This window comes from Microtus oregoni, unplaced genomic scaffold (assembly GCF_018167655.1).
Source record: "Microtus oregoni isolate MIOR12 unplaced genomic scaffold, Mior012 000024F_ref0000369, whole genome shotgun sequence".
In the NCBI taxonomy this organism is placed as follows: domain Eukaryota; kingdom Metazoa; phylum Chordata; class Mammalia; order Rodentia; family Cricetidae; genus Microtus; species Microtus oregoni.
This window is the reverse complement of record NW_024543083.1, coordinates 9271947-9297190: the sequence shown is the minus strand read 5'-3', so window position 1 is coordinate 9297190 and position 25244 is coordinate 9271947. Positions and strand designations below refer to the sequence as shown.

Sequence of the window (25244 nt, the reverse complement as noted above, 5' to 3'; positions counted from 1 at the left end):
TTTAGGAGAAGGGCAGGACCACAAACAGGATGTGGGGGAAAGGAAAAGCTAATTTACTAAATGATGGTGAGAACACTCTCCTCTTCCCTTCCAGTTCTTCCATGGACATTCATATCCAAATATGAGGAACTCAGCCAACCCTTTACACACATAGATACACACACACACACACACACACACACACACACACAGAAAACTTACGCCATACCTATAGGATGAGCTAACCCTGATTAAAAAGCAAAGATCAAACACTAGATAGTAGAGACATAAGCTCTATCCTCTTGGCACTGAAATGCTAGTAGTTAAGAGTGAATAAAAAGTTCCCAGCAAAACAAGAGTCAGAATACTATAAATGAGCAGGACATGGTAGAATGTGTACACGAATACATCCATCCATACAAACACACACACATACCTTCTGCCACCACCTCTCCAAAACAATCCAGCATCCACCCTTCTTCTGTCCCTCAGGTGGCCTGCATGTAGCAGTCCTTACATCATGGCCCAACCAGTGCCAAGGGAAGTGCCCAGCGTGCGGCTGCCCCCTCTTAGCCCAGGACCATGATTGTCTCAGTTTTATCCACAAGGGAAGCTCCGATCGTCAGAGCTGTGCCCTTTACTCCTAGGATCCTAACTATCACTGTCCCCTCAAGCCACCCACGTTAATGTCCTGCAAGTGACCAAGGTAGCATCCCATGCCCGCAGCTCAGAGACAGCACACAGCAAGACCCTTCCTCTGCTAGCCTGGCCTCGCGCTCCCTTGATGCGGGTTCATCAAGGTTTACCAGAATAGTAAACAGCCGCCAGGCTGCTTACATGGCTAAATTTTACCCCTCTTGGGTCCAGCTGGACAGACATAGAGATTTCATCCACTAATACCCATGGAAACTCTAAGGTATCTGGAAGAAAAATTTGGCCCCAGCAATGGGCATTTTTATTTGAAATCATTGGAAGACCAATATTTCTGACTGCCTATGCCGGCTACTCTTATTTGAACTTGACACAAGCTAAAGTCATCAGAGAGGAGGGAACCTCGATGAAGAAAATGCCTCCAGAAGATCCAGATGTAAAACATTTTCTTGGTGATTGATGGGGAAGGGTCCAGCCCATTGTGGATGAGACCGTCCCTGGGATAGTAGTCCTGGATTCTATAAGAAAGCAGGCTAAACAAGCCATGAGGAACAAGCCAGGAAGCAACACCCTTCCACGGCCTCTGCATCAGCTCCTGCCTCCAGGCTCCAGCTCGATCTGAGTTCCTCTCCTGACTTCCCTCAGTGATGAACCTTGATGTGGAAGTGTAAGTCCAATGAAACCTTTCCTCCCCAGATTGTTTTTGATCACGGTGTTTCATCACAGCAAAAAAAAAAAAAAAAAAAAAAACAAAAACCCTAAGACAGGGTACAGTGCAGACTTTCTAAGTTTTCAGCAAACTGTGAACGACTGGGCTCTGCCTGACTGGCTGCATTGCATTTCGCTGGTCGTTCTTTCTTTCCTCAGAGATGTTTTTGCTAAGGTCACTAAATATTCCCCCAGTTAGATGTTGGGTTCCCAGCCCGTGGCACTACTGGGAAGCAGTGGAACTTTCCAGAGATGGGACAGAGTGGGAAAAGTTAGGACATTGGGCATATGCCCTTCATGGGGATAGTGGGACCCCAGCTCCTTCTTGCTTTGTTCTCTGCTTCCCAACTTCTAGGAGATGAACACTCTCCTATGTCACATGCCTCGGTAGCTTGCCTGATCACAGGCCCAGACTAGCAGGAAAAAGCCCCATGATCTGCAAGAGCACGCACCATGATTGTAGATCATGTAGTTCACCTCGCCTTAGTACCAGATTATCTCAAGCATGTTGTCAGCATGCTGGGAAACTAACCTATCTCTCCCCTTCTCTCCTTCCCTCTAACACTTCTCTGTTTCATTTTTTTAAAGAGATTTCTAAGGACTAGGAAATAATTTCTTTATTAGCCAAGACAAGAGTACTTAATACAGCCCATGATCAAGCTTCAAAGTTAGCAAAGCTTTTAACTGGAAGACTTGTCCAGATCCAACAAAGACGAATATCCCCCAAACTAGAAAAAACAAACAAACAGATGGAAGTTCCTTCTCATATGCTGTCCCTGTTCCTCGACTTCCCATAGTCAGCAACCCTTCTCCAGCACAGCACTGAGTCAGCATCCCATAATTACCCAGAACATGACTGATAGGAGCCCCTCCCAGGAAGCACAAAGGGGACGGGACATTCCATAAACTTCCCCTTGAACTTGATGCAAACTCACACACTCAAGTTAACCTGTAGTTGTCAGCCAACGGGCAAGAGGAGGTTAGAGAGAGCCGAGAGAGCCGGGTCTGCCCAGTCTCGGGGGCAAGTCCCTGCTGCCTTCTAAGTCCTGTCCCTACCCCACTGAGGCCAAACACTGGGACACGCCACTTTCACTACCAGAAAGAACAAAAAGCATACATACAGTGATCTTGCTGGCTTGGTTCAAAGCTTCAACCCAGTCCTTCAGATCTTTCTGGTCATTGGCTTGAAGAAAGTATCTCTGAGACAGGGCATTGATAACTGTAAGAGTAATGGGGAAGGAGAGAAAGGGTTTAGGGTCAGAATTCACAGACCACAGGGCCCAGGAAGTTAGGGTGTCTGAGGTGGCAAGAGCCATAAGGGCCATTCAGCAGATCCAGAAACTGCCCACTGTGTTTTCAGAGACAGCCAATCGCAGCAACTCATCATCATCATCTCCCATCAGCCACCAGAACAACACTGGCATTTAGAGTAGCCTCCTGTGTTATTGGTAGCCACAGGCTACTCGTCTGCCTCCAGTAAGACACTCATGAAGCTCTGCACATCCGTGATGCAGGCTACAGGCCTGCTGGCGGGCTAAGCTGGGAGCCTAGAGCTTGCTTCTGCTAGAACATTGTCTATGCCTGGGAAACGGAGGAAGGCTTGCTGGAGATCGGGTCTGTGAGCTTGGCCTTGTTTTCAACCTGTTCTTCCCTCTGAGCATTTCCTTAGTCAACAGCTTACCTCTGAATTTATTATTATTATTATTACTATTATTAATGTATTATTAGATGAGCATATTACAAAATCTAAGAATGATTTCTGAACCTAGCAATGATATTTGAAAGAAATAGGAGAAAGAGAGCACCAATGTGGAGTCAGAAGAAGGGGGTTACTTCATCCCTCTACCATGAGTATGAAGTCAAGAAGCCATTGCAGAGGAGACAAAGGATCCTCTGCTTCATTCACATAACAAATATTTATTGAGTGTCCTCTACATGCCTGCAGCCATTCTATGTGCTGAGAACATGCAGGGACAGAGCAAGATGGGGCTTCACCCCCCTGAAGCTTATGTCCAGAGCCTCCCTGGACACAGAAATGCCTCAGCTCTGCTCATGACGAGGGCTAGTTAACAATTCAGCAACCGAGTCACCGAACTCACCGAAGGTAGAGAAACCTGCAGCACTGATGGTGGGGCTCTGCTTCCGGTGCCACTAACGCCCCTCCCCCAGCTGCCTGCCACTCATCTGGCAACCTTGAGACCCTCGACATTCCTTCCTTCATTCTCACTCCTCTTCTCCCCTCTCTCAGATCTGCTCATTTCCTACAGCACCGCTCAGCTCTACAGTGGCAGCTTCCCAGAAGCTTCCATAAGATGTTTTCTCTCCACCTCGTGGCATCACAAATAGTGAAACACAACTGATAGCTTAGCCGGTAATCCCAGCACTTTGGAGTCTGGGTGCTGCAGAAACGAAGTTCCAGGCCAGCTTGGGCATGGAGCAGGGGGTGGAGGTGGGGCGGGAGGCAGACAGTGAGCAGAGGCCAACCTAGCTAAAACGTGGCTGGTCCCTGTGTGCCTGGCCACAGTTATTAATAATTTTGCAGTGGTATTACTTGGCATCCAGAACATCACTATTATCTAAGCCGCTCCTACACCCAGGATACAGTTCCCATGGTACCACAGGGCTCTCTTCCATGGAAAAGAAGTTGTCACACATCTGTGGAGAAAACCCACCGTGGCTCAATACTTACCAAAGCAGAATGGAGTTTTCGGTTTCTGCTTTGGGGTAGCTATGCTCACCTATATCAAATAAAGACAAAAGAGACATGAATGGGTTTCCAACAGCATGAAAAAAAATGTTGACTTTGAAAATATTCACACATAAAAAGAACACATCAAGGGTACATCAAATTTGAGAGTTTTAACCTCAATTCCTTAAGAAACTGGCTTTATCAGTCCTACTTCTTCAAACAATGGTTCGACCTTCCTGATGCTGAGACCCTTGAATACAGTTCCTCATGTTGTGGTGACCCCCCCTTGGCCATAAAACTATTTCATTGCTACTACATAACTGTAAATTTGCTGCTGTTATGAATTGTAATGTAAATATCTGATGCCCGAAGTGTTGAGTACCAGGGACCGCGATTGCCTTCCAAACTCATCATACTCCTTCCATGACGGAATCTCTACCACCCACGCCCACATAACTACTATCTTGATGCCTGGGTTAAGTTTTGTCTCTGCAAAAGAGAACTTTAAAAGCCACCGGGTTGGGACAAGAATCTCTCTCTGAGCCAAAAGATCTAGCAGAGCACCATTCATACCAGCAGGCCTCTGCCGTGCTTTCAAGAACTAATCCCCTTTCCCTAAACAGTCTCCCAACTGAAAGTGGTTATTTCTTTGGCCATACAAACTCAGGTCAAAGCAGAAAGGGGGGTGAGAACGTGGCAAGCGTTTAGATATGCTGTCCAAAGGCCTGGTTATCTATGCTGGCCATGAACATGGGCAACTCTCCAACAACCGAGAGAGCGGCTGCCAGATGAGTATGCTCACCTGGGCATATTCAAGAGCAGGGCCTGGGAGATGGGGACACTGGTGTGCTTCATCTAGCTTTTGCTGTGTATCTGCACAGGAGCCCACATCACTCGGGCTCATGTTCCATCACAGCCTACAATGATTTGATGACTATCCTACATGCTGGTCCAGCCACATTGGAGCACTCCACACATCTGCCTGGTGAGGCAGCACCTACCGTGGATCCTAGCCACAGAGAGCCACCATCTTGCCTTAGACACTGTTCTGAGTCCCCTTTCTAGCTGTCCTAGGTCTTCTTGGTCTCCACTCAGGACTCTGGGACTTGGAATTGGAAACAGGAATTAAAGTCTTGAGGAGAAAGTGATGTCTCCTTGTGGCTCGCACCTGCTAAAGATCTCACGTTGCCTGCCACACCGGTCTCTAGGCTATTGCTGCTCTTGACCGTAAAGACTTCCTAGAGACCTGCCTTGCTTCCTTAGCCAAAATTAACATTGTTCCAAAGGCTCAACCAGGAGCTGAGGTGTCACCCTCCAAAATATCAAAAGCAGAGGCTGACATTGGAGTCAGACTCAGATCACAGGCGTGTGACCTCTGTGACATGGTCTGTCAAGAGAAGAGTCAAAGTCGTGCCCCCATGGAGTTAACGTGAGCCTTGAATGTGGCAGTACAAGCAAGGGACTTGGCTGCACTACCGTATAGACTCTGCTCATCAAAGAGGGACTGTTATTCCGGGCAAGGCAGCACACGTCTGTCATCCCAGCACTCACAAGGCTGAGACAAAAAGATCTTGGCTTTCAGGCCAGCCTAGGCTACATAGAAAGTTTCAGGCTAGCCTGGGCTACATGAGTGGACCACGTGTACATGAGTGGACATTTTAAAACAAATCATACACCAATGCACACACATGTGCACATGCATACACACAATAAGAATAATAACAGCAATAAGAATAATAATTTAAAATGGGGCCTGAAAAAACTGCTTAGCCTCCGACATTTAAAAAAAAAAGCATGGCATTTTCAAAGTCAATAATCAAATGCCTACATAACATTACATCATCCTCAATGGCAGGTATTTAAAGCACACGAGAAGTCACATGACCCCTGTTTCTGAAGGCGCAAGGATAAAGGACTGCTTCTGTCAGTCCTAGCAGAATGCCAAGGCTTCACAGGGCACCAGCAGGGAGAGTCAGAGAGTCTGCCCATGTGTGTATGTCAACCCCCATGCTGATGAGGGAACCCTGAGGTGGAGGCCCTATGGCCTAAGAAAGTCTTGAAGAACAAGAAGGGGAGCCCACAAATCTGAGCTCAGTCAGACTGACTACCAGAGGTGGTCATGTCTGCATACTTCACAGGTAGCGCTCAGGGGGTTGTCAGTCCTGTTCCTGAGCCACCTCATTTTCCTGAGGTTTAGCCCAAGCCAGTTGCTGAGCTACAAGCCACTCGCTTCCTGGTTGTGGCCTTCAGTGTCTGTGTTCCCCAGGCAGCCTCCTGCCATCTGCCTGTGCTGCGCCAGGTTCCTGCCTTAACTCCCCCCCCCCCCCCCTCCGGTGGCACAGACTTGTGTTCTGTCCCCTCGGCTCCCTTCTCATCCAGCTGGCAATTTAGGTTGAATGGAAAAGCTTGTCCCAGAGATCCTCTCTCCCTGTATTTACCACCGACTGGACAGAGCACTACGGGCTGACCCTTTCACCCTACATGGATTTCCAATGAGCCTGCTCCTGGCGCTGATTAGTCAGCCCGGGAAAATGCTGCCCATGCAGTTACCGTGAGACCCGAAGCTTCCAAAGAAATACATGGCTTTCTGCTTGTTCTTCTCATTGGATGCACTTGAGAGGAAGGCTGCATGCACGCACGTTCACAGCGTGCCTCAGGCCCATGGTTTAGCATGGAAGTATTGTTGGGTAAAGTAACTCATTGACAGACTCGTGGGATTGGTCCCCGTTCTGTCCTGAGTGGCCATGGGACAGGGACAGGGTTGAGAGCCTCCCCAGACCAGTTTAGTAAGGACAGTACCGCTCTTCTCACAGAACAGGAAGTGGGTTTGCCCACCTGTGGCTGTGTCCACAGAGAGGGGCTGCTTGGAACTCTGGCTTCTGCCTCTCTCCCCGACAGCCTGTCCCCCGAGGTCTGAATGGCCCCCATCGACCTGCCACCTGTTGGCGACTGTGCCAGGCGGCAGCAGCCATCTTCAAACACAGGAAGAGAAGAACAGAGGTCCAGCAGGAAGCAGTGTGGCCACAGGTGGGTGAGGCCATGCAGCAGTCTGACTCAGGCAAGAGCACCCAGCCAGGCACAAACATCCCCACACCACACGGTGGCCACAACTGAGTCACTGCCCAACAGTGGTTTACTGCCAGGTCCTGCGAGCATGCCAACGGCCAGAGCAGGTTGGGATGTGGAGGAAAGAGTACCCCTACCCCACCCCCAAGGAGTGACGCAGAAGAGCTGCCTGGACTCTGGACAATCCCTGGAGCTTTCGCTTATCAGATCAAAGAGAGACCTCAGAGGGACGCTGTGAGGGCCAGCCACACCCTGTCTGCCATTCACAGGAAGTGGAACTGGGGCCCCTCCGACAGAAGAGACCAGAGCAGAACGAAGCCTTGGAGAACTCAAGAGTTCCTCCGGTAGTGTCTGGGGAGCCTTGTCCCTCAAGGGGGCACTAAGAGCAGTTAAGCAAGAAGTCACTGACAAAGTCAGAGGACTTTCAAGTTGTTACGAACGTAGGCACGTTTATCTGGAATATGAATAATACTCTTCACTTAACTCTCTAGTACCGTGCCCTTCCTAACTCTGTGACCTTTTAATACTGTGGTGATCCCCCCAACCATAAAATTATTTTCGTTGCCACTTCATAACTGTAATTTTGCTACCGTTATGAATCATAATGTAAATATATGTGTTTTCCGTTGGTCTTAAGTGACCTCTGTGAAAGGGTCATTTGACCCTCAAAGGGGTCGCGAACCACAGGTTGAGAAGCACTGCTCTAGCATATCCACACACGAATAGTTAATAACCCACATTTTAGGAAGGCCTGTCATCTATCAGAAGCCCTGACAAAAGTCCAGCCTGAGCAGTACTGGGGCTGGCGGTGTGGATATCTGCACCAGGAGAGAAGGGTTACAATGCAGAAGTAGCATCATGGGCCAAAGACTGGTTCCATCTCTAGATTGCCTCTCTGGAGGACAGGACACCCGCCAACTCCCCCCACCCTATCCCCTACCCACCCCCATCCCCGCATGCCAGCACCCAGCAGCACCAGGACCTAGGTATGTGTTCTGGCAATCAGCTGGAGCTAAGGCACTCAGCGATCTGCAACCTAACCCAGTGGCCATTGTGGGTTTTTCAAAGACCCCCAGCATGCTTGGCTATCTCTGGAAGGGCGAAAAGTCAGGTCACTCCTTCTGAAGGAGACAGCCAACACGGCCGACCAAAAACACAGAAAGCCTCCTCTGGGCTGCGCTCATAAATCATGATTCAGCAGGAGATTGTATCCTCTCTTCCCTGGCCAAGAAAAAAAAAGAACTCTTCCCAAACCCTCACCCAGGAGAGATGGTTTCAGTGTTCATTTTTGACAGGGTTCTTTGCTCCCCCATCTCAATTCTCTTCCTGGAGAAATGACCTAATGCGCTCACGGCAGAAGAGAAGAAAGGGCCCCTGGGGGAAGGGGGTGGGGAGAGGGAGGGAGGGAGGGAGGGCTGTGCTGCCCTGGCCTGGGGAGGCGGCCACATTTCTTATCAAAAGGCATGCACAAATTGCCTGCAGCTGTGCTAGGGAAGCTGCACTTTAACCGTGGCTCATCCCCTGAGGCCATTATCCTCCTCCCTAATCAGCTCAGCCCCTGCCCAGCAGCTTCTGCTTCGCTGAGACGTCTCTGCCAGGTTCTGTCTGCAGCTGGCAGGCATGGGACAAGCCTGCCTGCCGGTCCAGCCGAAGATGGCCACTCCTCTCAGGAGTCTCTGGGTCCATCTCTTTTTAAGCATCTCCCTTGGGAGCTTCCCACAGAGCTCCTTGAATCTGTTACCAGCTGGAGCTGGGAGCTGCTTAGCTCAAACCCCAGCCCCTAAGTCCTCAAAGTCCCTAGGGTGGGAGAAGCCAGGGAAGAAAGCAGCAGCCCCTCTGAGAACTCTAGTGGGGGATGGGACTTTGGCAGCTTTGGAGCTGGCTGGATGCCACCTGGCTCTTTCCTCCTGCTTTCAGGAGATAATCTAATTCCCCTGGCTTCTTTCTTTCTTTCTTTCTTTCTTTCTTTCTATTTTTTTTTTTAAATCAGGGCCACATCATGGGTCAGCGGCAGTGGCTGCCCCAGGGAGGAGCTGCTAAAGCCAGCTGAATTCAGCAGTTCTTTGTGGGCACCATGAACCGGCCCTACCCCGGTCTCAGAGGCCAACAGGTGTTGTTCTTACCCCTAAGGGCATGTTGAATGAAAGCTCAGACTACCAGCTGCCTGCCATACTCTCTAGAAGGTACCCAGATGCTGAAAGTGGTCCTGGCATATCTTAGGGCCTTCTGGGAAGGGACGGGGGTTCTCAACCCTCCCTCCACAAGCATTCTGTCTGGAGAACTGGTAAAATTCCAGGGGGCCTGAGCCATTTCCAATCCCCTGCTCACTAACTGCACACTTGGAGGGAATCTTTTACAGGATCAAGGTCATTGTCCTGGTGTCCTTTTGTCCCAGTTACAAAAAAGGTGACACCGTACATAGTGCTTTATTTTGGATGTGAAATGCCTCCAAAAGGCCAGTGGTAACACCTGGAACTTTTAGAAGGTAGGGCACATGGAAGGTCCTTAAGTGATTAGGGATACCCTCAAGACACATGAGAGGTGCCCAGTCCCTCTATAATTTGCTTCCTAGCCATGAGGTCAGAAGTAGGGCCCCATTCTGCCATAAGGTACTGCCTCACATGAACCCCACAATCATGACTAAGTCCTCAAACACAGTGGCTCAAAGTAAACTTTTCTCTTTGTAGATCATGTCAAATATTCCTGGACATATAGGACAGGAGAGATGTCCTATAGGTCTGGAGAGATGACAAACAGGCACATCCAAAGAGCGGGTCACCCTCCCCACTGCCAGCCAAGCACCATGGAAGTCAGCAGACCTTCCACAGGCAATGCCTGGGAAAGAGAAACACGGTAACGGACATGAACGCCCCCAAAGGCCCACACCTCCAGGACGTGGAACTCCCCTCTCGCTTAGACTCCAGCACACCAAACCAACCTTACCTTCGAGATATAAGTCAGCTGCAGAGATCCAACAGCTCCTGCCCCAACCGCCAGGTTCTGAAAGACAAAGGTGTTTGCTTAAGATGCGAGGGCCCCCAAAGCGGCAGTACAAGACAGACCAGTGTCTAGTTCAGTCTGTGCCACTCAGCCTCTGGTTAGGCACTGTCCCCACCTGCAAGGCACTGGCGACAATCCCTGAATAACAGATTTTCTGGAGGAAAACGGTAGCATTAACAGTACCCACATCCCATGCAAGTTAGTCTAGGACAACAGTTAGACGGGGTGCTTCGCCATGTGACTGCAAAGTCTCTTAACTAGCCTCAGGTCCCCTGCTGTAAAAACAGAGGCAATCTCTTATGGGGCTCCTAACAGTGGGAATGAGGGCTGTCTCTGACTCTTTTACTGGCTTTTGGGACTGACTTTTCATACTGGGTCACCTCGTCCAGCCTTAACACATGGGGAGGCTCAATCTTACTGCATGTTTTATTGATACTCATAGGAAACCTGCCCTTTTCTAGATGGAGATAGAAGAGGAGGGGATAGGAGGTGGGAGAATAGGGAATGGGGGAGAGGGACTGGGAGGGGAGGATGTGGTGGAGGGAGGCCTCAGCTGGGATGTAAAATAAATAGATGAATTTTTAAAAATTTAAAAATAATAATAAAATAAAATAAAAAAATAAAAATAAAAGTAGATTGATTTGAATTTTTAAAAAAGGCAGTCTGAGTTGCCTTTATCCAAACCAAAATGCTCAAGATTTCAGAGTTTCTTTTTTTTTTCTAGTTTTCCTTTTTTGGGAGGTGATAGTGTCCTCCTGCTCCACTTCCTGGAAAATGAGATTAATAGGTATATGTCACCACATCCTGGTGCTTTAAAAACATTTACACCTGGCGGTAGTGGCGCACGCTTAAATCCCAGCACTTGGGGGGCAGAGGCAGATGGATCTCTGTGAGTTTGAAGCCAGCCTGGTCTCCAGGGTGAGTTCCAGGACACTCAGGACTGTTACATAGAGAAACCCTATCTTGAAAAAACAAACAAGAAACAAACAAAGTTTACATTAAAAAATGAGAAGTCCTGAGAACTAGACCCAAGTCTAAGCAAAAAATTCTATTTATGGCTCATATACCCATTACACAGATTTCCTGAAGGCTGTGATTTTGTACAAGGGTTTAGGTGCCTTGTGTTTTGATGGCAACGTGCCACCTGAAGTTAGGTGTAGAATTTCTACTTGTTATCACACTGACATTCAGAAACTTGCAGATCTGGGATCATTTCAGATTTCCAAATTTTTAGATTCGGAACGTTCCCCCTCCAGCCCCCCCCCCTTGTAACACAGCGATGAGGGGGGTCAGCACAGGGGAGTGTTTCAGTGTGGCACTTCCCTGGTACACAGGGATGCCCTGCAAGTGTGGCCTACAGCATCTTTTCTGAATGGTTGTTCCGTCTTATTCATATCATTTCAACATTCATTTCATAACATATAGTATACAAACTCATATGATACAAATTTTTTTAACTTGCCTGTGAGTTTATTTACTTCCTATAATACATGCCAAATGAAACTGATGTCTGAACACAAAAACTGCAAACCACTAAGGAAACACTCCGAATGCAGCAAGAATGGCTGAGGGGCAGGGCAATGGGGATGCTTGCCTAGCGAGCACAACAGTCTAGGGTCTGTCCCAGGACTGCAACACACAACGCGGAAACAAATTAAAAACAAAAACAAAGCAAGGAGCAAAAAACAAACAACACCAGGGAGCTCCAAATACTGGGTCAGCAATGTTCTACCGTGACAGACCCTTCCTGGCTCCCTGACTTCTGTTGACCAACATTAGAAATCGTACCAGTGGAGTTGCAGATAGATAAGACTGAATGAAAATCCTTTCCCTTTTAACCTGAGTCGGAGACCCCACCCCACTCCCATAATCAGAGTCCATTGAGAAGCCACGCCCACAACCTGAACCTGCAGCTCCAATGAACACACCTTTATCCTCCAGGAAGACAACAGAAACCCTCACTAAATGGGGCTATCTCAAAGCAATGAAAGGAACAAACTTCTGGATAAGAAAAGTTGGTAAATTTACCTAAGGATTAACAGTGAAATGGTCCACCATTCTAGAAGACTGCCTTAAGAAATGTCTTGGCTGGAGAGACGGCTCAGACGGTTAAGATCATTGCTTCTCTTACAGAGGACCCAGTTCAATCCCTAGCACCTACAAGGTGGCTCACAACTGCCTATAATGCCAGTTCCAGGGGATCCAATGGCCTCTTATGGCTTCACAGGCACCAAATACATATGGTGCACAGATATACATGCAAACAAAATACCACATACATAAAATAAAATAAAAATACATTCTTTAATTAAAAGAAATTTTAAAAAGGAATATCTTAGTTTTTGGAAAAGCCTTCTAGTCCATTGTCTAAAATTAACATATATCTCTGAGTAAATTCAGTGTCGAATTTCTTGTTCATAAGAAAATGGATAGGGGCCCAGCGATGGTGGCGCATATCTTTAATTTTAGCACTTGGGAAGCTGAGGTAGGCAGATCTCTGTGAGTTTGAGGCCAGCCTGGTCTACAGAGCAAGTTCTAGGACAGTCAGGGCTACACAAAGAAACCCTATCTTGAAAAAAAAAAAAGAAAGAAAGAAGAAAAGGAAGATGGACAGGAATAACACAGCCATTTAAAAGAACTCTAAACCTCAGTGAAAAGACTTTTTTTTTTAAAAAAAAAAAAAAAGACCCCAGCCGGGCGGTGGTGGCACACGCCTTTAATCCCAGGACTTGGGAGGCAGAGGCAGGCGGATCTCTGTGAGTTCGAGACCAGCCTAGTCTACAAGAGCTAGTTCCAGGACAGGCTCCAAAACCACATAGAAACCCTGCCTCGAAAAACCAAAAAAAAAAAAAAAAAGACCCCATTGCCACCTTTTACAGATGAAACATTGAGTTTGTGGGGGGGAGAAGATGGGTCAGTGGTAGAGCACTTTCCAAGCGTGTCTGAAGCCTTAGGTATCGCCCCAAGTTCTGTAAAAGATAAGTAAGCAAAAGCTGCCCTGGGGTGCTCGGGTTAGCATCCCTTTTATTTATGCATTGTTAAACTTCATAATGATGTTTAAATCATTTTTAAAGGAAATCTTCTTTGTGATAAGAAAGGCTCTATTATTCTCAAATCAAAATCCAAAGACAGCCACCACCGTCCAAGAGTAAGGAGAGATGGCCTCTAGGGCTCTGAACTACTCTGGGCAGAGACTCAGCTCTGCTGGATGGCAGAAGGAAGCCTGAGTCTCCGCAGCCTCACTGGGGCCAAGAGCTCCAGGGACACGTGGAGCCAAAGGCTCCCAGGCCTCCTAGAAGCCACCACATCCTAACTGTAGTATTCACACTCTGCCTGCAGACAAAACTGTCCCTATAAAATACAGATGATAAACCGTGCCAGGCGGTGGCCGGGAGAATTACATGAAAATAGGGTGAACATTGCATGGGGCGGCCATGGGCCCCTTAATCAAGCTAATTACAAGATATAAACACCAGGGTCTGGGCTACTCTTAAATAACTGCTCTCCTCACCCCAAACCACATCTCCAAGCCTCTGGAGCCCCATCCTGAATCCTGAGTGAAGTGGGATGGGGGAACAGCTTGGCCTCTAAGCCACACGTAATGACAGGGGTAGATCAGATTTCGAGGATGTCAGCTCTCTGCTCTGGCCTCTCACGCCTCCTCCTCACCAAGATGTGCTGCGCAGTTACCCTGGGGGTGAGAGTGGGGGAGGCACAGATAAATGCTCTCTCCACCCCAAGGAGCCAGGAAAGCATGACAAATGTCTAGAAAGCTGTTTGCCCACCTCCTCCTACCCACCCAGGGGAGAAAACATCCCTAGGATTCCTGAGACAACTTCATCCAAAGTGAGACTCAGTGTCCACTCCAATTAACTGAATCTAGAAGCTTAATAGCAACAACTTGCTGGGAACATCGAGATGAAGGCGTCTTGTAACTCTAGGTATCTGTAATCCCAGCATGCAGGAGGTGAGGCAGAGGCAGGATAACACCATAGCATCTGAACAGATGGGGCCCCCACACAGGAAGGTTTGTAAATGCACTTTATTATTCTTTGGCTAGGGATTGAACCCAGTTCCTTCATAAATGTCTGGCACACACTTCAGCCCTGAAATATACAGCTACTCCCTCACTTTTAAATGGAGGAGTTAAACTTCTAGAAGGCAGGTATATGTGAAATCACCTGGGATGGTTTTTTAAGCTGACACATAATCCTATATCTTGGGGTACAGCAAGACCATTCAAGACATATATACAATTATAATGATCAGATCAAGATGTCTATTTGTGGCAGTTTGAATGGCAATGTCGGCAATAGACTCATAAGTTTGAATGCTCCGTCCCCAGTTGGTGCAACTCTCGGGGAAGATTCAACCAGATTGGCCTGGTTGGAGGTGTGTCACTGGGGGGGTGGGGGGCTTCGAAGTCTCAAAAGCCCACACTAGTTGCAGTGGTCTCTCTATGCCTCCACTTTCAGATCAAGATTTTGTGAGCTCTCCGTTGTTCCTGTTGCCAAGCCGTTGATCCTCCATCATGACTCTCTACCCCTCTGAAACCAGAATCCAATCAAATGCTTCCTTTTCTTAGTTGCCTTGGTCACTTGTCACAGTGACTGAAAAGTAAGCCATTGCCATATCTGTCCCTTTGGACATTTTTCATTCCCCTGTGATGCAAACATTCAAAATTCTCCCTACCCGTTATTTTGAAATATACAACTAGTTTCCATACTTGCCCTAATAGACTAGAGAGCTTGTTGAAGAACTTCTTTCTTTCTTTTTCTTCCTTCCTTCGTTTCATAGGTCTCACTGTATCACCCAAGCTGACTTATTAGGGGTGATTTTTTTTAAATTACATTTATTGTGTCTGTTTGTCTGTCTGTGTGTCCATGTGTATACAGTCATAGTGTGTGTGTTATGGCCAGAGAACGACTTTCAGGAGTAGCAGGAGTTGCTTTTCTCATCCTTCCATGTTGGTCCCAGAGATTCAACTCAAATTGTCAGGATCGGTGGCAAATGCCTTTACCCACTGAAACATCTAGCCCCAATGGGGCAATGTTTAAGCCAACAAATACCATGGTTTCTTCCCACACTTTTGAGTGATCTAGAAGAGGATCCAGACACACCTGTGTGTCCTCAGTGCTCCTTGGGACTCCGATGTGTTGCTAGGCTGGAGGCCCTGTGCTGGGAAAAGCAGCTGCTGGTACAGAGTAGACAATGGAGAAATGAAAGACCACATCTGGCGAGCAGCCCTTTGAGAGGAATAACAGGACCACAGAGCCAGAAGTCCTCAGGGAAGAGCAGTGGGTGGGGAAAGGAAACCCCAACACTGCACCCTGTGTGAGGCCCACAATTCAAAAGTGGCCTATACATCTCTTAGACTTGTGAATTTTCTGGAACCGTGTAGGGCACAGGGCAGGTGCTGTGAACTAACAGGCGACTTTAAGAAGACCCTGAAAACAGCATGCATTTTGTTCAAGATCTCTTTAGCCAGCAAAGACCTCAAAAGACTGTGAGATAAGACATGGTCTCTTCCATGACCAAGAAAGGAACTGAGCTGCTCACGAAGCTGGTACCTCCACCCTAAGCCCTTCTGTAGAAACAGCAGCACTTCGGGCTAAAATAGAAACTTGACTCCATTTCCCAGGTCCTAGCAAGAGTAACAAAGAGCCTAGCCATCACCAGAAGACTCAACTGAGGCCTCATAAATCCACAGGCATCAGCCCTACAAGGGCCAGTGACACCTCCTTGCCTACCATGACTCTTTGTGTGGCTTATGCGGGGAGACCAGGAAAAAGAGAGCTCCTCACTCCAGCTGCAACCTGATACTCTGGAGAGCTCAGCATGGGAGACAAGGAAGAGCATGCTGCACAGTGCTTCAGAATGCTGCTGAATCCCCACAATCCTCTTTCACAGACACAGAAGCTGAGGGCCAGCAGGTGAGGCCCCTGGAGCAAGATCATACAGAAAGCAAGTCAGGCGAGAATTCAAACCCAGCCCTTCTGGGTTCCCAATCCTCCATGGTACTTTCCTTCCTGCCAGGCCAACTCCCCCTTAACAATATCTAAGAGTTGATTATCAATGAAAGGTAAATATCAGAGCAGGAGAAGAAGGGTTCCGCCGAGCAAGGCCTTAGATACTTAGTTGCCCAAGCTGGGGCTAGGAAGGAACTAGTCCAACCGGCTCTTAGGTGCCAAGTTCCACAAGAGCAGGGGTTGAAGGGTGGGAATGGAGAAGGAAGGGTGCCCAGCCAACAGCAAGGAGCCCAGCAGGCATCAGATATGGCTGCTGGCTGCCAGTAGAAGAAAAGACTAGAGGAGAACACGGGGAGCAATCTCGTCATGCCTAGGGCGTGAGCTAAAACAACAGTTTTCCACGCCAAAGCCAAGGCCATCCAGGCTCACAAAGAAGCACCTGTGGTAAGATGGCAAAAGAACAAGCAGCCCAGACCTGCATTCCACAGCCCTTCTGGCACGAGAGAGCAGCTAAATAAAAACAAGAGCTCTCCCAGGCATCAGCTACCCTGGGCAGGTCTTTATCTCCACCCTGTAAAGTTACTTCTATTGAAAACTTGTTGACCACCATGTGCCCATGGCCACTTTCCCCATTCTCTGGTTTCCAAGACGTGTTTCATTTAACCTTGCTCTGGGAGCAGTCCATGTCATAAGATGCGGTGCTGGTTGAACCCTCTGGTCGTGGGTCTCTAGTCTTGGCTGACTATGCACCTTAGACAGGAGGAAGTGCTTGTATGTAGTCACATGACCTTCATATCCCTTGCATCCCTCTTCCAACCTGGTCCCCAGCCCGGGCTTCATAGATGCTCAGATAGAGGTGGGTCTGCCGTTGTCAATAACCCGAATGGTTCATAAGCTCCTTCATCCCTTTCTTCAACCCAGCGTCCTCCAAGTTTGCCTCAACGCAATGGCATTTCCTCCCCATCTTCTCATTGGTCTCTCCTCCCAACTTCCACATCTCTATCAAGGGTTCTACATCCTCTCTCCAATCAACTAGATATGAAACTTTCTATTATAAATACACAAAATTTATTGTTTTTTAATGCAGTTGGGGACATAAATTATCACTGAAAAGAAAATATTTGACTTTAAACAAAGAGAAAATAGCTATGATATACACCATTTAAAAGATGAGCTCAAGTTGGCTGGGCAGTGGTGGCACACTCCCAGCACTCAGGAGGCAGAGGCAGCGGATCTCTATAAGTTCAAGGCCAGCCTGGTCTACAGGAACTAGTTCCAGGATAGGCTCTAAGGCTACACAGAGAAACCCTGTCTCGAAAAACAAAAACAAAAGCAAAACAAAACAAAAGTTGAGCTGAAGCGATGCAGTATTATCCTCTCGTGACTTTTGGTCACATTTATCTGTTGTTTAAGGATGGGAATGCTTGAGGGTAAATGTTTTACCCCCAGTCTCATAACAGGGATGGCTCTATTGGCTTATAACTAACCAACACACCAAAGAATCTTCCTAACCCAGAGTGATGCGGAGAGCAATTATCAGATACCCATGAAACAGTTGGCAGATCACAGGCTGCTCACAGTTAACTAAGACTAATTATGCACCCCCTACTTTCCAGGCCCCCCAACATTACAGAAGTCTCAAGCCATCCTTGAAGATGCTATACAACAAAGTTTTTGTTTTGTTTTCACCTCTTGTTTTGTTTTTATTTAACAGAAGAGAACACTGCATCAGGCCAACAGCCTGGGCTTCCTCAGTGCCAAGAGTAACACGCTGAACAAAACTCACAGCCAGCGTCAGGAGGCATCTACTCACACCTGTGTCCTTAACAGGATCTTCTGGCTGTTTGTGAGACAGGGTTCCTCTGTGTGGCCCTGATCATCCTGGAGCTCACGCTGTAGACCAGACTGGCCTTTACAGAGATCCTCCTGCCTCTACCTCCCGAGTGTTGGGATTAAAGGCGTGCGCCACCACCTGGCATAGCCTAGACTTTGTTTCCACATTTCTTAAATTCGTCTGATATCAATAGCATATTCATCTACATCAGCATGACTCCTCTTTCAAAAGAGAACAATACTTCTGACTCCCTAAGATCTAATCATTTACCTATAATCCCTTGGTTACCAATCCCAATTATATATGGGATATAACACTAAGTACTACTTGATTAATTTGAGATTTAAAAAAGGGATAAGCATATACTTGGTTTGGGGCTAAGCACATAAAGTTTGGTTTGCAACTAAGTTTAACAACCTGAGTTCCATCCCTTGAACCCACATAGGGGAAAGAAAAAACCAAATCTCACAAATTGCCTTCTGATCCCCCCCACACACACAGTGACTTGTGAATGTCATGTGTGAAACACATAACATATAAAAGCCTCCTATGGCTTCTAAAATATACAGACTTATAATTCAACTCATAATAATTTTTGACTTATAAATATAATTTTCTAGTAAGCAAGAGAAAAAACTCAGGGTAGAATATCTATCCAATATGCACAAAGCACTAGGTTCAAGCTCCCAAAACCACAAAAGAATATAATTTTATAAACTCAGAATTTTAAGAAGCCCATGGGTGAATATTGTTTTTTTTAAAGATTTTTATTTTTTATTATGTATACAATGTTCTGTCTGCATATATGCCTACTCGCCAAAGAGGGCACCAGATCTCATTACAGATGGTTGTAAGCCACCACGTGGTTGCTGGGAATTGAACTCGGGACCTCAGGAAGAGCAGTCAGTGCTCTTAACCTCTGAGCCATCTCTCCAGCCCATGAATATTGTTAATGGTTAGCTATACAAAAGCAGGCACTGAACTCTTGAGGCTTCTCCTTCACTCCTGCAGCCAGTCACCAAGCCTACCATTCTTGTCCCTCAGACATCCTGTAAGAACGGCCCTCAGTTCCCACCACTTACAGCGCCAGGCACAGCTGTGAAAGTGAAGCCTGGGCTGCACTGGGGACCTCAAGTTGCTGGAGATGGCAGAGCTGTGGCAGGTCTGCCAGGGAGACTTAGAGAGAGGGAGCGGAGCCAGCCCAGGAAAGAGAAGTGGGAGGTATGCAACAGAGCTGGAAAGACAGAGCACAAGGATCTAAAGAACCACCGAAGGCCTCTGACAGCAGCCACAGAACTACTGGGTCTGGAGCTGGTCCTGCTGGGGCTTTAATCTTGTTTTTGGCCCAGTATTTCCGCACTGTGACCATGTCCCTGCATTTTGGAACGATAATGTATATTCCGTACCTTGGAATGTTAGAAGTAAGTGGTTTGCTTTTTGACTTTACAGGGGGTTACAAAGAAGAGGTTGCTTTGAGTCTCAGAAGAGACTTTGGACTTTAAATTGTCATGAGACTGAAAGACTATAGAGACTTTTGAAATTGAACTAAAAGCATTTTGCATATGATGTGGCTACAAGCCCATGAGGGTCAGTTAGTAGAATGTGGTAGTTTCCATGGGAATGACCCCTATAGGTGCATATATTTGAATGCTTGGTCCCGATTGGGGGAGCTGTTTGGGAAGGATTAGGAGGTGTCACCTTATTGGAGAAGGAGTGTCACTGAGGATGGGCTTTAAGGTTTCAAAAACCCACCTCTGCCCCCATGCCCAATTCATTTTCTCATTCTCTCTCTCTCTCTCTCTCTCTCTCTCTCTCTCTCTCTCTCTCTTTCTCTGTTGTTGGTTCAACATTTAAACGTGCAGAGAGTCCCCCAACACTGTGCCTGCTGCTATTTTCCATACTCCTGGCCATAATGGTCATGAACCCTCGCCCTCTAGAACTCAGAGTTCCAATCAACATCTTCTTCTGTAAGTTGCCTGAACCGTGGTGTTTTGTCAGAGAGATAGGAAAGAACTAAGACACATGTAGACTTAATATATCAACTGCAGAAAGTCCATCTTAAAAAAAAAAAAGCCACATACACACACAAACTTTTTAAAAGACAAAAATTGTAGAATATTAAAAAGAAAAAAACTTTCCCAAACGAACTGCAAAAGAGATGAAGGTTACAAGATGCCTATCCAAGTGGGGGTCACATGGGCAGACGGACACTGAAGAGGCCTGCCGTGTTGCTGTCTGCAGAGGGGCTGCAGCCAGGAAACAGGGGCAGGACACAGAGACGTTGCCGCCATATCCACTTTCCTACACTAAATTTGTACCGGGTATATATGTTGCCCAGTTTCCAATGAAGTTATTCCCTGGGTCTTGGCGGAAGCTGGCAATGCAGGAAGAAGCCTTTAAAGTATGGACAGACCCCAAACCTTTGCAAAGGAGGCTTCTGACACAAAAACATCACTCTCAAAACACTGTTGTCACCCGGCCTTTAAGGTGACAATGTAGTTATACATCATAGTGTTATAAGGTACGTATGAGCCCAATATCCATCTCGCTGTGAACATTGTGCTTTGTGTCCAGCCAGTGGAAAGGCCTGTTTTCAGTCTGGTTTGTTGGTTTGTTTGTCTGTCTGTCTGTCTGTTTTAAACAGAGCAAAGGTCTTTTACTGAGGTCCCTGATTTGCTAGGAGACCTGCAATCTTCAGGAATACCACAATGATCCACAATTCACATGATGGCCCGTGTGAAAGAAGTGTTACCAATGTAATATTTTTAGCAAGGAGAAAAAATACACTCTACTGAGTAATTCCAACATGGACCACCATCAAATGTCATATCATTTCCACGCTTCGGTTTGCTCTTATTCACAACTGTATAATTTAGCCTTGCAATTAGCCGCGTGGGCGGGCCCTGGTGGGGCTGAACACCAGTGTGGCTGAGCAGCTGGAACCTAGGTCATCATTCAAAGGTCACTGCAGAGGAGAGGAGGCCCAATTAAGAATTTCCTCTTCTTGATCGTGATAGCGACCGACACACAATTAAAAGTAAAACTGCCAAGGCCTGAGAACGTAGCTCAGAGGCACAGCGTTTACCAACACATGCGAGGTCCTGGGTTTGATCTCCGGCATCAACAACAGGCGTGCAAGCACGCATACGCCCACACCCACACCTGCTAGTATTGTAACTTGAAGGAAGTTTCGACTATGTTTCAAGAGTTGTTTCCAACCCTGGGGACAGACACATGCCTATAATCCAGCAACTCTCCTCGAGGGACGGAGGCAAGAGAATCCCAAATTTGGTCCTGCCTGGATTAATTAATTAATTAATTAATTTAGCCAGCCCTTGTCTCGAAATAAATAAAATGTGGCCAGTGGAGAGCATTTGCCCATCTTGAATGAGACCCAAGGTTCAACCCCTAGCACCGAAAACGTGAAAAAAACAAAAGTCTTGCTTGCATGCAGGATGGCTAGGTTTTAGAGAAATGTGCTAAACTGCATGCTTACACTGTTATTCTGTGCCTATAGCCGACAGTCTGGTATTATGAGTTTAGAAACCTGCCGAAAGGATAAACTTCCTGCTAAAGACGATGACTGCGATGACAAAAAAATTATTTATTTGCTTGGTGTTGCCAGCATATTTATTTTTAAACACATTAGCCGATTTGGTGGCCTAATGGATAACATTGGTACTTTCCACTAAGCGAGGCCATTTTAGCTATGGGGTTTCATCCCTGGTTTAGTATCATATCTGTGACTGAAAACCTCAACTCCTTCCCTCAGACTGCCTCAGAATACTGCCATTTAAAGTTGTGCTCGGTCATGCTGTGTTCAGATTCCTCTCCCCCTGTCTGCCTGCGCGTCCTGCTAGCAGACGCTGTGGCTGGCCTCCCAGGTTCCTCTATTCTGCCTTAGGGGACTGGCCATGGGTCTCTAGAAGCCATTCTGACTACATTTGCGGAGCTGTGGTCCTCGGCAGTCAGCACAGGCATACAGGAGCCCGGCTCTTCCAGGACAACTCTAAAGTTCACCCAGAGTTCCCAGGAGGCCAGGCTAAGCTTTGCCTTCTGACTTCCATCTGAGCACACGGCAGTGTGTGGCCTTCCTCCTTTCCCAGTCAGGCTTCCCTCTCACTCCTCGGTCCTGAGAAAGCATTTCCTTAAAGTGAAGAACTCGCTTCCAAATCTTTGTCTGGGCACCTGGCTACTCATCCTAAGGGCTTCTTCTCAAGACCCTACCCTCAAGCATCCCTCTAGCTAGGTGACCTCCCAGACCCTCCTGTGCCTCCATGATGACTACTGTGTCCTCCCCTTCCTCCTCAGCTCTGATTGGGTCAAAATGGCACAACCATTAAATGAGACTTTGTACATAAAAACATGTCAGAACCCACAAATGCTCCGCAAGTCTGAATGACATATAGTAACAACCATTCTAACATGGCCCAGCACAAGCGGATGTGATAGTATATGCTCACAATCCTCAAACTCAGGACATGGAAACAAGACGGTTGTCAGTTCAAGTCCAGTCTAGGATACATAGTATGAGGTACTGTCAAAAAAAAAAAAAAACTCTTAAGAAAATTAAAAGATATTAATCTAGTGCCACATCCCCCATGAGGAGATGGTTCACAACTCTCTCTACCCCGTTCTATGTGGTTCCCTACCTCTCTACCTGCAGAGAGGGGTGGTCTATGATGCCCCGTCTGTCTTGCTCACGATGGTGCCTCAGCACCTAGGTAGGCATCTAACACACTGGGTAAGTTTAGTAAACACGTGTTGGGTAAAGTCACTAAGCTTCAGAACAGAAAAGACTTAAGACACCAACCAGCTAACTAGAGGAGCCAAGGTTGCAGCCCTGACCTCTTGTCAGCCAGACCCGGGAACTTTCCACATGAAGTTCCGCCTTCTAACGAGAGCTCTGTCTTCCTTGACAGACAGCAGAAATGGAAAACTAAGGCCCCTTTCCTCCAACCCAAACCCTGGCCAGCATCCAGGTACTGGCAACCAGCAATGTCCTGAGGGCCAAGATCATTCTATCTGTGGGGTATTCCACATGCCATTTCTATTTCCTCAACTTGAAGCTCCCTAGAGGCAGAGATGTTGAGTTCACCTTCCCCACCATCTACAGGAGCTAGGAAACTATCAGGAGAGAGAGGGGGGACAGAAGTGATTGATAGGATGGATCCAGCCTCACACACTCCCCCCACCCCAACAGCTCTATATTTCCAGCCGGGTCAACAGGTATGGATTTCAGTTCCAAGGGCTCAGGAATAGTCAGGAGATTTAATGAGATACACAGAAGACCACTCATGACGGCTGGTGTATGGTGAGCCCTTAGCAAACAGACTGAGAATAGTGGCAACAACAAGAGAGGCAACAGCGGCAGAGAAAGGCTGATCAATGCCAGCTACGTGAAGGTTCAAACAGGCAATGATCAGAGATACCTGGAGTCCGAAAACTTGTTCATTAATGCTTGTTAAACATTATCATACCATATCATAATCCCCTTTCCTTATAAAAAAGAAAGATATCCAATTACCCAAGCACAGTTCTCAAAGTAGCCCTTCACAAGAACAGGCCAATATTCTCAGGGAGCCCTAGGTTGTAGGTGGTACTAGATTTGGGTTCTGTTCCTACTCCCAGGAGAGCAACATTAACCACCCCCCTCTGACTTCCTCTGACAGCCTCATCACCGCTCCTCTTCCGGCTTCTATTTGTTCCTTTATGCAGGAAGAATACATTCATCCAACCCCACACATTGTAGATCAGCTTGAGCAACAAGCTCTGCCCTCTGCCATCTCACAGGCTGTATCCTCCACTCTCTTTCTTAACGAGAAACTTCATTTACAGGTTTTTCTTCCTCTCAAAGCCACCCCAGGGTTACTGTCTTATTGTGAGCAGCAATGGCAGGGGTCTGGGAATCAGACTGACAGGTTTATAGCCCCAGTTCTGCTGCTGTCTTTTTATTCAACCCTGGGCAGACTTCTGCTCCACACTACCTCCCTCGCCTTAGCAACAACACTGTCTGCACCTATCCATTCCCACCAGAGTGAAACAAAAACCCAGCAAAAGTAGGGCATGGTAGCATGTGGCTTTAATCCTAACACCCAGAAGGCAGAAGCAGGTAGATTTCTGTGAGCTCAAGGCCAGTCTGGTCTACAAAGTGAGTTCCAGAACAGCCGGAGAGCTACACAGAGAAACCCTGTCTCAAAACAAAAACCAAAACAAAAACAAAACATCCCAGTGAATTGTGCTTAGCCTGGTAATAAATGTTCATGAATGTCATTTCCTTCCACACTTTACGAAAACACCATTCTCAAATCTGGAGAGACTGCTTGGCCATGAACGTGACTGACAACTAACACAAGGACTGAAGAAGGAAAATATTCTGAACTGACTCTCACAGCTAAGGCCCTCCATGCTGATCTCTTCTTCTCCATGGGAAGACATCAGTTCCCCAGGTTTGGGTCATAAGTTTACATTAGTAACTCAGATAGGAAGATTACAACCTGAGACATCCAGAGCAGAGAGGAAGGGAGGCTACCCTGGAATGGGTGGACACTAGTGAAGAGGTAGTCCCAAGAACCAAGAAAGTAGTCAGGCAGAGCATTGCTGGTGAGCCCAGGTCCCAGGTCCATGAGACAATCAAGTCAGAGAGTGGGTTTCACTGTGGCAAATCCTAAAGGCTAGCAATATCCATGACCCAAGATGAGGACACCATGGTCATGGGTGACCTGGGTTGACAGCAAGACTCTCTTGTAGCCCAGGGTATGAGTGAAGGTTCAGTTCTCAGCTGGGTAGATGGCTCAGTGGGTTAAGCGCTTGCCACACAAGCCTGAGGACCTAAATTCGAATGCCCAGTAAAGTCTGGCATGCATAGTGGTTGCTTATGACCCAAGTACCCTGGAGGCAGAACTCTAGGGGTTCTCCAAAAGAAGTAGACTAGTCAATATAGCAAAATAAGTGAGCTCTGGATTCGAGCAAGAGACTCTGCCTCAGTTTGCAAGGTGGAGAGAAATCAAGAAAAACAGTGACATCAAACTCTAGCCTCCAAACTCATGTGCCACACACACATGAACACACATATAAGCATGCACCACACACACACACACACACAAAAGGAAGAAAAATAGGTTGGTTGACAGGTACAAGCCAGGACCCAGCAGCAGCTAGGCAAGACTCCCTACGAAACTGAATCTTGTTTCAAGACAATGCAAACACAGAACAGTGGGAAGCAGGTAAATCGGGACAAAAATCCTGAGGAAAATGGTGAGCAAGCTGGAGGGTAGACCAAGACCGGAGGATGGTGGGAGGCAAGCAGATGATGCTGCAGCCTCTGTTCAAGGGCTCACGTTCAGAT

General features: G+C 47.3%; 1 protein-coding gene across 2 annotated transcripts in view; it reads right to left on the bottom strand.

Moving 5' to 3' along the window:
• The window catches only part of Plekha2 (pleckstrin homology domain containing A2), a 59563-nt gene that overhangs the window by 18213 nt on the left and 16106 nt on the right, over window positions 1–25244 (bottom strand). For both annotated transcript variants that reach the window (XM_041673911.1, XM_041673912.1), the window contains exons 3-5: window positions 10037–10093; window positions 4028–4076; window positions 2460–2557 (exon numbers count right to left, since the gene is read on the bottom strand). In XM_041673911.1, coding sequence (XP_041529845.1) covers window positions 2460–2557; window positions 4028–4076; window positions 10037–10093 — 204 coding nt within the window. The remainder of the gene's footprint in view (window positions 1–2459; window positions 2558–4027; window positions 4077–10036; window positions 10094–25244) is intronic.